At 41.7% G+C, this 15415-nt stretch overlaps 1 protein-coding gene across 3 annotated transcripts in view; it reads right to left on the reverse strand.

Moving 5' to 3' along the window:
- Positions 1-15415, reverse strand: part of LOC118101626 (pleckstrin homology domain-containing family A member 5-like) — a 197056-nt gene that overhangs the window by 42242 nt on the left and 139399 nt on the right. For 2 of the 3 annotated variants that reach the window (XR_007032336.1, XM_047338557.1), the window contains exons 5-7: positions 14094-14147; positions 4453-4624; positions 1758-1862 (exon numbers count right to left, since the gene is read on the reverse strand). Coding sequence is in view for 2 of the 3 variants with exons in the window: in XM_047338557.1 (XP_047194513.1) it covers positions 1758-1862; positions 4453-4624; positions 14094-14147 (331 nt within the window). In the remaining variant the exon portion in view is untranslated. The remainder of the gene's footprint in view (positions 1-1757; positions 1863-4452; positions 4625-14093; positions 14148-15415) is intronic. The other variant, XM_047338558.1, reaches the window with a different exon arrangement.

The following is a 15415-nucleotide window of genomic DNA, read 5'->3' on the forward strand; positions in this document are numbered from 1 at the left end:
TGGTGTATATCCTTGAGGAAAGCCCTGGTGATGTGAGGAACATCACGGTGAACATCAGAGCAACCACAGGGGCTCCCATGTTTCTGTCATGGGTTTTCTTAAAAGCTGCAGATGAGTCAAACTAAGTCAGTGGCTGTCATTCAGACAGATGACAGCGGGCAAAGGTGCATGTAAGGTAGAGAGGAAAACAGGTAATCAAGTCATGAAAAGGAGCTAATTTACAGTCTTTACCTCGACTTTTTAGGAATAAGTCTGTTTAATTTAAGTTTAATGGCCCCAATATGGTGTCATTCATATGAAACCAGGGCAAGTTCCCCACATAAAACCCAATTTAACTCATGGGTTGCACCTATACTGTCATTTTGCTATTGTGGAAAAATAATAATCCTCTTGGTTGACACTATGTCCAGGATGCAGCAGTGGTGCCCTTGCAAAATATGTCAGGAGGGAAGTTGCATTGCATGATCCAAGTCCAACTTTCCATTTTCAGTGTATTGGTTGCAGCTCGGCAGTTTTTTATTGTTTCCTGTCGCGAAGGGGATTTTGAAAACAGGGAAAGGTAGTAGGCAATATGGAAGAAGAGAATGTTGGCTTAAAAATGGCAGCCAGTGGCAGGTTTATACCCACAGTCCACACCTGACAGCCAGACCACCCTACTATTCTTTACACAGCCTGATAATAAGACTAAAATGCTATTCTTATTCATTCAGCCTGACATTGAATTCCTGTCAGCAATCTTTGTATGACGCAGATAAAATGGAACATGTTGACTATACTTAAGGGGCTAGCTGTTTCCCCTGCCATCAGGCTTTAAGTTGAACTAACCAACATTAACTATGCAGGTTCTAGCAAGCAGGACCTGAATAAAGATGACGGATAGGAGGCAGCTAAACAAAGTCCATTACTCCAAAACAGAAAATACTAAACTCAAGCAGCAAACTCGCAAAACTCAGGAACAGTACAACAAGCAGGAATACAAGAGGGAAACTGAACATGAACAAACATGACATATATACATGTATTTTTTACTGTATTCTATATCTACTTTATATTGTTCTGTACTGTAATCTTGGAGCAAGCTGGCACATAAAGTCTTATCTTATATGAACGGACAAAAGAGAGCACAGTGACTACATAATAAAGGAGGTAGAGATTATTGATCACAAATAAAACACATCGGGGCCAGGAAGACACTCACAGAGGAGGGAAACCAGACGGAGACAGGAAGGAAAACAAGTGGTAGAGGTCAGAAACATCAAAGTAAAACAGGGTCGAACGAATCCAAACTCCAAACAACTGAGACACAAATCCAAAAAGCAAACACAAGGAAATAACAAGGCCTAAGTCCAAAGAATGACAAGTAAACTCAAAGTCCATACAAATTAAAAAAGCAAGTACAAACCGATAGTTTCAAGACGTGACTAGAGTCATTTTATGTCTAGAACGAAGGCAGGAGTCTGACATTAATGTCCAGTCATGAGATCAGAGCCAATAATTCACATCTCAGTCTTAAAAAGGCAAAAGCAAATAAATGCATTTGCGAATATATTATCTACTGTGATTCAATGTGGTGTCACAAAGTGTACTGAATAATACTGCTACTTTCTGTGTACTATATAATAGCCTGTGTGTGTATTTCATCTTTTATAGCTTCTGCCTCATTATCCCCTATTCCCTCAGCTTCCCCTCTGTCGGTCCACTCTCATCCACACACAAACTCAAACACACGATACTGAAGTTGGATTTTCTCCCTCTACCTGTTTGTAGAGCCAGTTGCTCTTGACCACAGGCGCGTTGGGGTTCCTCTTGATGGAGTTGGACCTCTTGCCAAAGTTGTGAATTTTTTTGGAAGACCTAGATGGCTGTGAAATTAAAAAACGAGAAAATTATGTTCAGCTTATGTTCAGCTAATTTATATTACACATAATGAAATGCACACATTTGAATGAAGAAGTCGCACAAACTAACGCGACAGTAACAAAAACACTGGGAGCGATAATCCAAATAAAAATTGTCCAAATCATCAGATTTCCTCCCCTGATCTCAACAAACAATGTGACATGACAAGTGCACTGTGCATTGATATAAAAAAAAGATTGTACAGAAGAACAGCAGCTTTTCTAACCACTATAAAAAGCAACCACAGAGGCAGCTGTACAGAGCTCATTAAATGAAGCATATTCTTATTCCCTATACATCCAGACTCATTTCCTCAAAATGCAGCACAGCAGCACAAAACCCTTTGAAAGCAATCAGTAGTAGAAAGGTACAAAAAGTCCTTTGGATAAGTTTGTATTTAACACAAATAGGATGAAATTACAATTGAATCTCATTTAATTATCATGTTATGATCGTGTTCATTAGAGTAATGTGTCCTGCAGTGGCAGGACCTGTAGACCAGCACCTGGCCCTGTTTGCATCATGCAGATGTAAAGATAAAGCAGTGGACAGCTCCACACATTCTATTCCCCTGCATGTCTGTACATATATTGCTCTCTTCTTTCTTTTCCCACCACAACATCCAATGCAGCACATTCTCAGTCAGTGACTCCCTGTTGAGGAAAGCCTTGGTTGGGACGAGAGGAGAGAGGAGAGGTGGGTGGAATGGAGGAGAGAGAGAGACCAGAAACAGCTGTGTCACGGTATTCAAACTGTCAGACTGATGTTTATTATGATTACAGTAATAGCAATGACAGCATCTCCAAATAATAATAACAATAATGAATGTATGATGAGCAGTATTGTCAGATCTTGATGCAGGTCAGAATCACAGAGAATGAGGACAGAGAGGAAAGCACAGACTACAGGATATGATATTATTTATATACATAGAGGGAGACAGAGATGCTCAAAGCCTCATTACCCATATGTTGGATAATGGTAATGGGTAATGGTAGCATTTTAAGCTAAAGTAAACACAAACCATTTAATTATTTACACTGCAAAATATGCTCAAAAGATGCTCAGCTACTTTCCTGCTTTTATGACCTTTTTTCCTGAAATGCTTCATCTTTTCCTTCCTCCTCTTCACACAGCCCGTGTGTGGTTCTATTAAAGATGTTAAGCCCATAAATAATGACTTCTAATGAATAAATGAAGCTGTGCAGTGTTATGATTTCCTTTGGCCAGTTCAAGCAGAAGTAACACATCAGTTATTCATGAAAACTTCGGATTTGATCTACCCATGCATATTTATTTCCTGTGCGTTTGTGTGGTTTATCAAGCATTTATAAATGCACACGTTGTACAATCTAATGGAGCAGTGACCCACTCCAGGACACTTAGTGCCAGATATAAGGGATGTTTGCGTCCTGAGGTTAACCTACAATATTATTGAAACGACAAATCAGCTCGGACAGGGCTGTTGCACTAATGGTTTGTGTTGGGATGTATCACTTCCATTAATTACTCTCATTCATTCCCTCGGTTATAAAAACAGTACAGTTGAAAACTTCTTGAACCAGAGAAGCTGCTTCTTTTGCATAGTGCCGCGTGCAATCTACTCAATAGGTGGAAACTTTTTCTTTTTCTTTCTGGTGGAGAGTTAGATGAGAATATTAATATCAGTCTCATTTCTGTACGTTAAACACAAGGCTACAGTCAAACACCAGTGAACAGTGAACCTCACTCTGTCCAAAGGATACAACCAGCACCTTAAAGCTGACAACAATATGCCATATTTTGTTGGTTTGATTAATTCAAGAAAGAAAGAAACAACCGGAGTGTAAAAACGACAGCTCAACACTAAATTGTGGGTTATGTATTGGACGGACTATTGACGTATAAGCTCCAGTAACTGCCATTGAACCTGTTGAGACTCCAGAAGGTTATGGTTTCGAGCACTGCATTAGTGACACCCATAGAATCCACTGGAAGGTAAATAGGTCTCATTTGTCACATCATACTTTGTCACTTCTTCTTTATTGAACATCATGCATTTGCTATTTGTCATCCATCCCCCCTCCATCCCCTACTCTGGACTTTATCATTGTATACTTCATCAGCTCGTTCATCCTCAAGTCAGTAAAAGGACACCTAAAAATAATAATAATATATAATAAGAAATAAACATTCCCTGCATTAATCCAGGCTGCAGCTTTCTTTCGAGCATCATCTGAACAACTTCACACTTGACACTGCACTTCTTTGGCTCCTGAGCAATGAACTGTATCTGCATGGTTTTATCTATTGAACGTTGCATGTTCATTATAAAGTGAAGTATATATCCTGGAACACTACATAAAAATATATATCAACCTCCCAGCCAGCCCGCCTTGCCCTCTTTGCAAGGTCTGCTAAAGATACTTCATAAATGTTACTTTATTAGAAAAGAATGAGATCATAACCACATGCATCATTTTAATTGTTATGAGCCCTGGTCTAAAACATCAGAGGTCTAAATCTCATCAGAGCTATGTCTAACATTGAAGTTATGTTTGTGTGGAGACTGACCCGTGTGGATGATGTACAGGTGGTGGGCGTAGTGGCCGTGGTGGTGGGGCTGCCAGGAAAGGTGCTGTAGTCGGAGCCACCTGTGTAGTTTGAAGCCTCGCTCATGGTGCTCATGGGACGTTCCTTCTTGTCACTGCCGCTGTCCTGCTCTGACGAAGCCTTGGGAGCTGGCCTGCCACAGGGCGAGAGACATAGAGAGACGAAGAGAGAAGGAGTCAGTCAGACAGTCGACCTTTGACCACACAGGAGCCAGAGGGTTTGACGGTAGCTTCAGTGGTAAATCTGGGAAGCAGGTGGGTGGTCAGCTGTGCATAACAGACATGAGCATGGGCATGAGTCCAGACTGTAGTTGTTATGCAGCTCAGTGCTCAGCTTTCCAGGCAGAACTGCTCACTGTTAGATGCCAACACTCTTCTCCTTTAACAAAAAGCCAAGGTTGAGAAAATTAAACATTTTTTAAAAAGCAAATGTCTCCTTTAACTCAGTTCTTCAGTTCTTCCCCTTGAAACACAGAGAGATCATATATCAAAACACATTTGAAGATGGTCATATGGAAACATGTACAGTAAGGTGGTTTTGAATATAAAACCAGAAAGCAGATGAGAGACTGACGAATGAAAACCTTTGATGAATGCTGACAACAGCAACGACTCCTTTCATTTGTTCATAACGCTGTCCTGGTTGTGGAGGAGTGCAGCAGATATTCAAAGGGTCATGGCCGTTTGTTTATGTGAGCTTATAACAGGTTTCTTGGGGTATCTTCTGGGCAAGAAGTCAAGATGTTCTAGTGTGCTCTACCAGGGTTGGGCTTTGTCACCTATTTAGATATTTTCATGGATAGTACCTGGAAGGGGTAGTTGAGGGATTGATTGTCCAGTTTGGTGCCGTCAAGATTGGATCTAGGATTTAGATCATGTTTGGATGAAAGCTCAAATGTTTACTTCTATCCAAAAGGAGTAAAACTGTGCCATTGGATGCATTTGTGCGTGTGTTTGTGTGTGCAAGATCGAACTTGATTGGACTTTGCTACCAAAATGACATAAAGGTTGCTAATCTCCGAGGTACACGGTCTCCATGACAATCTGAGTCCAGCCAACTAATCAGCCAACATCTCATCAGGCAGACCCTGTCCTCTCTCTCTCTCTCCTAATGATACACTGTGTCTGTTGGGGCCATTAAAGAGATGGAGGTTGTGGTGGAGGAGAGGACAGGTAAAGTGGCTTGAGTGAGCGCAAGTAGAGGAGGAAGCGGAGTCGTGAGCTGGAGAAACAGAGATAGAGACGAGAGCTGGTCAAATGAATCACAGCTCTCGGGATGTCACCTCAGATTTACACCTCGATGTTCAGCCGGTTTAAATGGCCTGCCAACTCGGCCTGACAAATTGAACCAGCTCAAAGTTTTTTTCTTTTTGCCCTGAGTCCAACAGAAGGACAATAGCTAATGTGGGAATAAGAAGGGTCAATGTCCCGGAGCCTGATTAAAGCGACCACACAGTGACAGCTTTACGGCTGCTCCCAAGGTCAGGAGAATACGAATGAATGTCAATCGGAATATCAATGAAATTACCTGTTTCCTGCAGCTGACGGCCCAAATTATATTCAGTGGGATACATGTAACTATTGTTGACATCGTTTTGTATTGCTTTTGATATTTTCGAGTGGCTCAGAGTGTGGTGCAGGTTTGTAATGCTCAGTGACTAGGATGAGTCTGATGATAACACTGAACAGTTTGGTGATCTGGACACCTCAGATTTACTTACTACTTTACTGATGTTTATTTTTGGCTGCCCTCTTGCAGCTGTAACACTGCAAATTTCGCCCGTTGTTGGACTAATAAAAGATTGTCTCATTTCATCTAATCCTTAAGAATCGGTGGCTTTAAAATCTATATATCAACCCATTTGAAAGCTCAATTGTGCGGATTGGCACTTTCAATGTGAATCAATTTCGATCAGGGCATAGACAGGTTCGGGCTGGGCCTGTGTTTCTGTTGTATTGGTTAGTTTCATCTGCTTTGAGTGATTTCATTTGATCTGTAGAGTTAAAATTCAAGGAATCAATACTTTTACCATCACGCTCGATTGCAAAACTTTGCATGCTGTGAGAGATAAACAAACTGAGTGATAGAGCATTTTAACAGCAGCTGCCATTCTCTTCTACTTTATTCCCAGGAGCAGGAAAGTGTTTTCAGGGGAAACTCCCTGAACAAACTCACCGTACACCTCCCTCTACCAAGTCATTATGACTGATACAGAAGCCTGAACATCTGACATCTAAAGAGAATGAAGAGCTGAAGGGCATGGGAGTAGACATTGTACTGACACTCAAAATGGTTTCTAATGTTGCCTCTTCTCTGCTGGATGCAAAAACATATTATGTGTCAGATGTGTTTTTTAGCTTGTGAGATTGTGTTTGTGCTCCAAGTGGCAAAAAAACATCAATTGTTTCAGCTTTAATGCTGAACACAACTCTAACTCTGGGGTCCTGCTCTTGTGGCAGCCAGCAGTGTGGCGGTTCTTCTTCTGTGCCTTTTATGTCATTAAATGGGTTCGACAAGCCACATGGAAATGTCATCCAGTCACATGATTAAAGGGAGACATTATTATGCTTGGGGTTCACCAAACCCTGGCTCACCGACTTGGACACTTTGGATATTGGTGGCTTTGGGGCTCCTCTTCAGCTGGACTGAAACAATGAGATGATACAGAAATCACTAGGTGGTTGGAAAATGCTTGTACATCCACCACAGATTGGGTTCTTCCAAATATGCATCACCATTACCTGCATTCATCAGGGCTGAATTCAAAGCTGCTCCTGACACTATTTCTAAATTGATGCAGATACTACAATCCATCTCTCCTCATAGTATACTAGGGAGATCATTTGAATCTTTGAAAAGTCATTTTCAATAGATCACCAGCACATGTCAGAACTAAACTCTGGACCTATGTTTCGGCTCCATCTCCACCCACTCCTTCCTCCAATCATAACTCTGCACATTCTTCCTGTGTAAGCTCTACACGTAGATCTGTGCTGAGGAGGAAGAAGACTATTCCTATTCTATAACCTCCAGGTTTTTTGAACTGAAGAAAGTGGTCAGTATTTCAGAAGAACTTCTCTGGTATCAATGAAGTTATAGAGATTATTTATAGCTATGTCTCCTTTTGCAAATACTGTGATTCTTACCAATGAATTTAAGATTTCTCAAAAGGATTACAAAGACAACAATGGTCTGATATGTAAAAAGAAAATGCTTTGAAAGAAGGTGATATCAACACAGAGAGGGAGCTAAAGACGGATGTGAGGAAGAAGGTTCAAGTGAGGAAAAGATTGAGCAGAGCAGAATACTAATGGGATGGGATCACAGAATAAGAGCAACAGGGGAGTCACTTTGGATGCTTAAAATTCAGATAAACACCTGGCTGATGGACTTAATGGAGTTAAGATTTTATCGTCAGGATTTTACAGCACAGATGAATGAAATAAAAGATCACAGCTTTTGCTGCATTTGACATTGATGTAAAGAGAGTGGCAAACATATAGCATACTAAAACTATGAACACAGGACCTGACAACATCTGTGACCAGGTTCTAAAGCTCATGCAGACCATCTCTGCACAATCTCTTACACAATCTGTAAAGGTGCAGAATGTCCACAAACATTGTTGTCACAGACTCAATAAGCAGTATACCCCAAAAGAATAAAAAATATACTTCAGCATCATAGACTTCATTAGAGAAACTCATCATGATCAAGAAGTTTAATGAAGGTTGCAGAACATTATAATTCATGTTCATGCCTGGTGAAGGTGTGCCGGATGCAGTCTTCCTGTTTTAAATGATGGGTCACAGTGTGTAGGTAAACATCTCTGACCAGCTCGACTCATTGTCACTATAGGAATAGAGACATCTTATAGTTTGCTGACGATTGTGTTATCGTCAGCCTTCTTGTAGGGGAGGAACAGGATCATGCACGAATGGTAGATAACTTAGTGGCTTGGTGTGAGGAATCTTCTCCTCCATGTAAATGTGTCATAAATGAAAGAGGTGATGATAAGGTCGTCACGGAGCTAAACTGTTAGAAAGAGTGTTGACATTGACCTAGTGGAGAGCTATAACACTTACCTCCAAAAAGCTCCACCAAATACCTTGCTACTAAGATAATGTGTTTCTTTTAGAACTTTCAGCAAATCTGTTTGTAATCCTTTGTATTACTGTCCAATAAGAATCGACTTGAGAGTCTTGTTAAAATATCAGTAAGATCAGAAGTCAGGCCGAGCTTCTGATCATTTATTAACAGCGAAGGGCAGGTATGAGGGCTAATGCTGGATCTCCAGGACCATCCACTCGTTTGAGTTTGAAGCGTGGGCCGTCATTTCAGGTCACATGTTTTAGGGATGAAAAGACTCTTTCATCCAATGAGGAGTGCCGGTGGTAACATGTGCCCAATGGCAGGCTAAAGATGTGTAATACATGTTTCAAACTCGTGAAAAAAAGAAAAGGACAATACACAAAATATTTGACTTTGATTTTGTTAACTAATTTTGAACAATTTGATAAGTTTAATAAAGACTGGTCTTGACCAATCAGAGCTCTTCGCAGTGCTGGATCTCAGAGCCCTTAGTGTCATGAATTTTTAACAAGAGATTCCTGTGGAGCACTTGATGCTCCCAGCAGTTCTCCATCCCTCAGTTTTGTGAAAGCACTTTAGGCTAGTCAGCTTGTCACATTTAATACTGAGTTCTCCATTGGGGGTAAATTAGTAGTATTAGTTAGGGGTGCTGCAGTGGTGAATTGCGTGTATGATTCATTACGTGGCAACATTCTGAATTCTGAAAATAGTTCCGTAGAAGCTTCAGCAGGTCTGTTTGAGTTACACATCACTGAACAGCTTCAGAAGTTGACAAGCACCAGGTTACACCCTGGCTATATCTCCACATACAGGCTGAGCCGTTTACTGCATGTCATCCCACTCATCTTTCCCCTACAGCTCCTTTCTCTCTCCACTTTCACTTTCTGATAAAGGCACACAGTCCCAAAATATACGAAAAATGTTTTGTTATGGCTTTGGATGGCTTTGTCTAATCATGTCTTCCTTTTGATGGTGGTGTTGACAAGCGTCATTTTTAATTTGGAGGATTTCTCATTGATTTGCTGTGTGTTTTTGCTGGAACGAGGGAAAGAAAAGGAAAACATATTAACTGACAGAAATTTGGAATCGAGCTCTGTAATACAACAATGGATCAAAGGACTATATAAGATGGGAAAAGCGACAATTTGCAGTAACAAACCCACAGAGAAATAACAGCAGCTCTTCATATCTACGTGGCTCCAAAGCCTCAATTAGCTCCTTGTTTTGATTTTCCAACCCACAAAACTCATCTTGAATGTGTTTGGTGCCAGTGAGAAAGCTTTGATCAAACCACTGTACACACTACCTGCTCAGTATGAGCGGAGAGAGAAAGTTCATATCCTCAGGTGCATGTCTCCACCAACAACCCCTTGTGCTCTGTCCCAATTCACTCCTTAGCCCGACCACTTGGCCCTACCCCTTTGTTTTGCACGTGGCCGGGGAAGGGTGGTGTTGTCCTGTTTCACTATGTCCTGTAGGGGTAGCCCTTTGAACTGTGGTGTATTCAGACCGTCTTCATATATGAAGTTTGAATAAAACTATCCAGTTCTAACATTTTCAGTGCGGGGCAGAAGTTTCTATGGACAGGACTAATGTTACATTGAAATAACCGATGTAAACACACTGACTGTGTGTTGATCAATAGATGAATGTGTCCTGCCTGTCCTGCAGTTGTCAGATGTGTCACTATTATAATGTTGGTCGATAACGGTTGTTAATATATTATCGTTTGTTGATATTGTTTGTGTCCTGACTCCTAGGGGAGGATTTTCTAGCCCACTCCCTTGTGGCTCCATTTGGATGGAAACACTTCCAGCAAAGGGCACTGTATCTGGGGTTAGGGCCAAGGGAGAGGAACTGTGACAGGGCCTTGGTCTGTATCAGCCTGATATACGAAGAATACATGTTGGGTTTCAGATAGACACACAACTCTAAATGAATGCAAATGCTTCTCCATGTCTGCTGGATACAGGTATGGCACAAGAGAAAGGTTTGCATACACAAAGATGCCACTCTGCAGGCCAAACACGAAATGTATGTAGCAAAGTGAACAACCTAAAAAAGTTGAATCAAACTCTTGTTGTCTCAGCAAAAGCCAAAGATTATGTGCTATATCTAGCTACTTCCTACAGGGAATTATACTGCATTGAAAGCTGCTATCTATCCCCACTGCTGTGTGTTCAAATCACTAAGACACCCACACTGTGGGTGTAAAAACAACGGTCTATTCACAGCAGCCTGGCCATCTCACTGAATTAAGAGGATACACAGAGGGATTCTGAGTAAGAACACCTTCATTATGAAATATTTTTCAGATGAGCTGGCAACATTACAATACAGAACGACTCAATTGTGTGCATGTGTCTAGGCATTTAGCTTTTGGAACCGTTGTCAGAGGTGGATGTTGTGCAATTGCTCCCACGGTATGGTGACGCTCTTAAATCACCTTCAGTAACAAAAGCCCTACATGTAGGGAAGGGTGACTAACACAAACACACAAACACACACACAAAATGCCCACTTATCAAATAGCCAATCTGTTTTCCCCTCTCGCGCCTTTTCAATCCTTCCCACTGTCTCATCTCGTCTGCCTTCTCATCTTTCAGTCGCACGGTGATCTTAGCCTTTATTAACCTTTCCTCCATAAACCCCTTCCCCTCGGTTGCTCTGTGTATTCCTACTTCAGTGACTTGCTGATGAAACTGGTTTGTGGGAGCGCTGGCGATGCAGGGTGTTACTCGGCCATCTGAGCAGGATCTAAGCAGGGAGCTCTGGAATGAGATAAAATGGAGCTTTCCCCATGATCCATTTGCTTCCAGTTTGGCTGCCCCCTGCACTATAATCACCAGTGTTAATTTGTGAATCTTACTGATGTAATGATGACTCAGCTCTATTTCAAACATCAATCTTTTTGTCCTCTGTTCTAGCTTACTTGTTGTTTCAGTCATTATGGGAACATCAGCTGATAGTCGAGCATGACCATCTCTTTTTTTATGCCTCCCTGCTGGCGACAGCTGGAACCTAAGGCATCGTGTTTTTAGAATGCCGTGTAGGAATTTCCTCACATTTGGACTCAAGGATGAACGGATTGGATTTGGTGGTTAATGGTCAGACAACATCTCAGAATCACCTTAAGGGGATCTCATAAAATTGTTCAAGGTCACTGTGACCTCACAACACCAGTTTTGGCCAGAACTCATGACTTCATATGCTTGTTATAAAAAAAATACACTTAATATGTCTTATTAATCCCCTTCTTCAACACGGACAAGGAAACCAAGGAAATGATCGTGGACATGAGAAAGGAGAGGAGAACTCATTGGCCTCAGCGACTTCTACAGCTGCATCACCGTGTGGTATGGGAGCACCACTGCGATGGACCGCAAGCGCCTGCAGAGAGTGGTAAAGACATCTACCAGGAGGATCACCAGGACATCACTACCCTCTCTGCAGGACATCGTCCAGAGAAGAGCCTGCTCCATTGTCAAAGGACCCCACCCACCCCCAACACGGACTGTTCACACCTCTGCCCTCTGGTAGAAGGTACAGAAGTGTGAAATGCAGGACGTCCAGACTGAGGAACAGCTTTATCCAACTGCCATGAAACTGGCATTCACTGGCCCTGACACCCCCATGCACGCACACACACAAACAAATAAACACACACACACACACACAACTTCTTTACAGATATTAGTTGTATGTCAGTTTGGGCAAACGCAAATGTCAACAACTGGTGGAGGTGTACAGCTACCAGGCTTTAATGCAACTCTTCTTTCATCCAGTTCTATTTTAATTGCACATACACTCTTCAGTAGAAGTATTGATAGCCTTATGTTTTTATTTAACTTTACATTTTTTGGTTCACTCACTGAAAAGTTATCATCACTGAAAACATAACATTTCCTGCATATGTCTGTCTAATATCAAATGATGGGGGCATTATGCTCCTTAAGCTGAGAAACTGCATTGGTATCAGCAGCAGAGTAACAAACACTGATACTATCTTTTATAGAACTGGGGAATTCAAAACCAAGGTCTGCCTATTAAAAGTCTGATTCTCTCTACAGTAAAAGAAAATTATAGATCTGAAAAGCTAAATGACATTAATGATTTCCACTTTGGAAGATTTCTAGGCCGAACCAAGTTAGCCTCAGTTGAAAATCATTTCCGGATTGTTTATCACTAATGAAATTCCCTTTTCTTTTATTAGTCTGCTGCTTTGATTTAATGCGTCGCAGTTCTCTATGAGGCAGTTGAAAGCTTTTACTGGGAGAGAACCCTGTCATTCGGCAAGTAAAACGAGTGTGGTGGCAGAAGCAGTAAAACGTGATGGAGGAAATACAAGGCAGACAGAAAAGCACTGGTTACACACTTCAGAGGAAACTTGAACTTCCCCTGCTGTATGCTAGCGGCATACACATTAATCATTTGAGCATCGAATCGTTTGAGCATTCTTGTTGCATTGTGGCTCAGCGGCGATTCACGCAAAAGTCTGAAATAAAGTCAGTCGGAGCAAGACAAAGCAATGGAGCTTTGAGTTAAAGATAAATGGAGCTGAATACAAAGCTGGACGATACATCCTGGATAAATGTTTCAGCTGTCGAGCCCTTGAAACTCAGATGTAACACCACTAACACAGTGGGCATTATTGTGTTGCGTTGCTATTACATGATATGATAAATACATTTAAGATCCAGTGGCTCCTTGGCCCTGAGCCCTGCATGCTCCTCACCCACAGATAAGGGAAGTAGCTGAACTGTATGTCGAAGGAAGTTTTACCTCAGTTTCTATCACTCTCTGTCTTTGATTTGTTTTCCTCGTTTCACTACAGGTCTGATTTTCTTTTGTTAGGTAGAGTTTCCACATTAACTGTTGTTGTTCCACTGTTGTTTCCATTACCTGGTGGAAGCTACTGATAGGTACCAGCGGAAACCTAAATAGAGACTCCATTTTATCTTATAGTTTGAGAGAAATTGAAGTTTATGAAGAAGAAATATAAGCACACATGAGCCGTTTTCAGACGCGACCTCCGGGTAAAATCTGGAGAATTAGCTACGGAGTTTACCCAGAGTTTGCCTTTCACACATGCACATCACAGCGGGAGGTTCTCTGCACAGACACGTTCACAACAGCAACAAATCCTCTGCATTTTTCAGGTGAGAGATGGAGCTCTTATCACCAGAAACTCTTGATACATGAATGTCACCGCTTTTTTCAACGGGAGATATTTGCTTTCTTTTAGTTTTTAAATTTTTTCGTCTGTCGCGTGTTAGAAGCGTCGTCAACGCTGGTTAAAGCAAAAACACCTGTCTCCTGCCACTTTAACTCTCAGTCATGCTCTCTCCTTCGACAATCAACCAGATGTGGAGCTGCTCATTTAAACTCGCCCATTGCTTGACATTCTCCATGCAACAGTGTCTGGGTTTTAGTCACTGCAAACTAGTAGTGAAAGCATGAAGGCTGATAAAGAAGCTGAAGCTCTGTCAGTGAAGTGGGGGGGTCATTACCTGGTGGGAGCCTCTATGGGCCTGTCAGGGTGGACAAGCTTTCCACAACTCACGCTAGAAACAGAACAGGGGAGGGAGAAAGAATGACAAAATAATAAGAACTCAAATAATGACTTAAAAAGGAAATTCAGTCGTGCTACATGAAATAAAGAATGGTGGAAATGATATAGTTCAGAATAAAGAAACGTAAAATAGGAAGAGGAAGTAGTTCTTTCATCACTGTCGATGAGGAAGGGCAAGTATCTTTTTCTTGTCCGTGCAAATGAATCATGTGAACCCATGTGAACGCAGGAAGAGACAGAAAAAGTCTTTGTTCTTGTAAACACCAGTCTGCCACTGTCTCCCTCTAGCCTGTCTGATCATTAATTTAATATCACACTATTTTCCCTTTCAGCTTTACCAGTCATGGCTTTGATCAAACCGTCAGCCCACCAACGTTCGCAGCCTCCCATTAGTCCGACATCACCACAACAGTTACTCTCCCTCTGTTTTCTTTCAGATTTTCAGTCTGGCATATCTGTCTGTTACGGTTTACTACTGTTTTCCTGTCTTCTAATCTCTCCGTTGTTTGTGCAGTCACACAACTGAAGACATGTGAGCGGAACCCATGAATAATTAAGTACGGAGGCAGATGCAGGAAGCAGGAAGAAAGAAAGACGGAATGACAAAGAGAAGTGGTCAGAGCTCGGCACATCTTTCAAAACTCCTCAGCCTCAAAACTTCTGAGGACGGGGTGAGAAGTAGGCTATTAACAAAGCATCAGGGATGTGAACCGAGCAAGAGAGCAGTGAATATATCACAAAAGAAGGGACTAAGGGAAACTAGAGAATCATTAATAACAGCAAGCTTCAGAGGGGTTTGCATCCTAATGAGATTAGTGGAAGAAAACTTCTCCCCCTGGGGGAAAAAGCAACTTACTGGATGAGGGTTTTAGGAATCGCCTTCATTTAAACTTTTCCGTGAGTGACATTTGAATAGATGAAGAGCTGTGAAGCACTGACTATCATTGAACAGCCTCGGGCAGTGCAGGAGTAGAAATCGAATTTGTGATAGGGAGAAGTGTCAAGGGACGGCTAAGAAAGGGTGAAGGATAACAGAGACACAGTATGCCAATGAAGGATGTGTGAGAGTCCGCTCAAATCACAATTAGTCATCTGTATTGCACTGTTGTAGTCCGTAATCCCAAGTTCATTTGGCTTCTTATTAGAAGGACACTGTGTGTTTCATTGAAAATGGAGCCAGCAGGGGCACAGAGGAATGATGGCAATGAACAAAACTGGAAAAGGTGGCAGAATACCACGCTACGTTGGAAGCTACAGTCT

Source organism: Hippoglossus stenolepis, chromosome 22, assembly GCF_022539355.2.
Source record: "Hippoglossus stenolepis isolate QCI-W04-F060 chromosome 22, HSTE1.2, whole genome shotgun sequence".
Taxonomy (NCBI): domain Eukaryota; kingdom Metazoa; phylum Chordata; class Actinopteri; order Pleuronectiformes; family Pleuronectidae; genus Hippoglossus; species Hippoglossus stenolepis.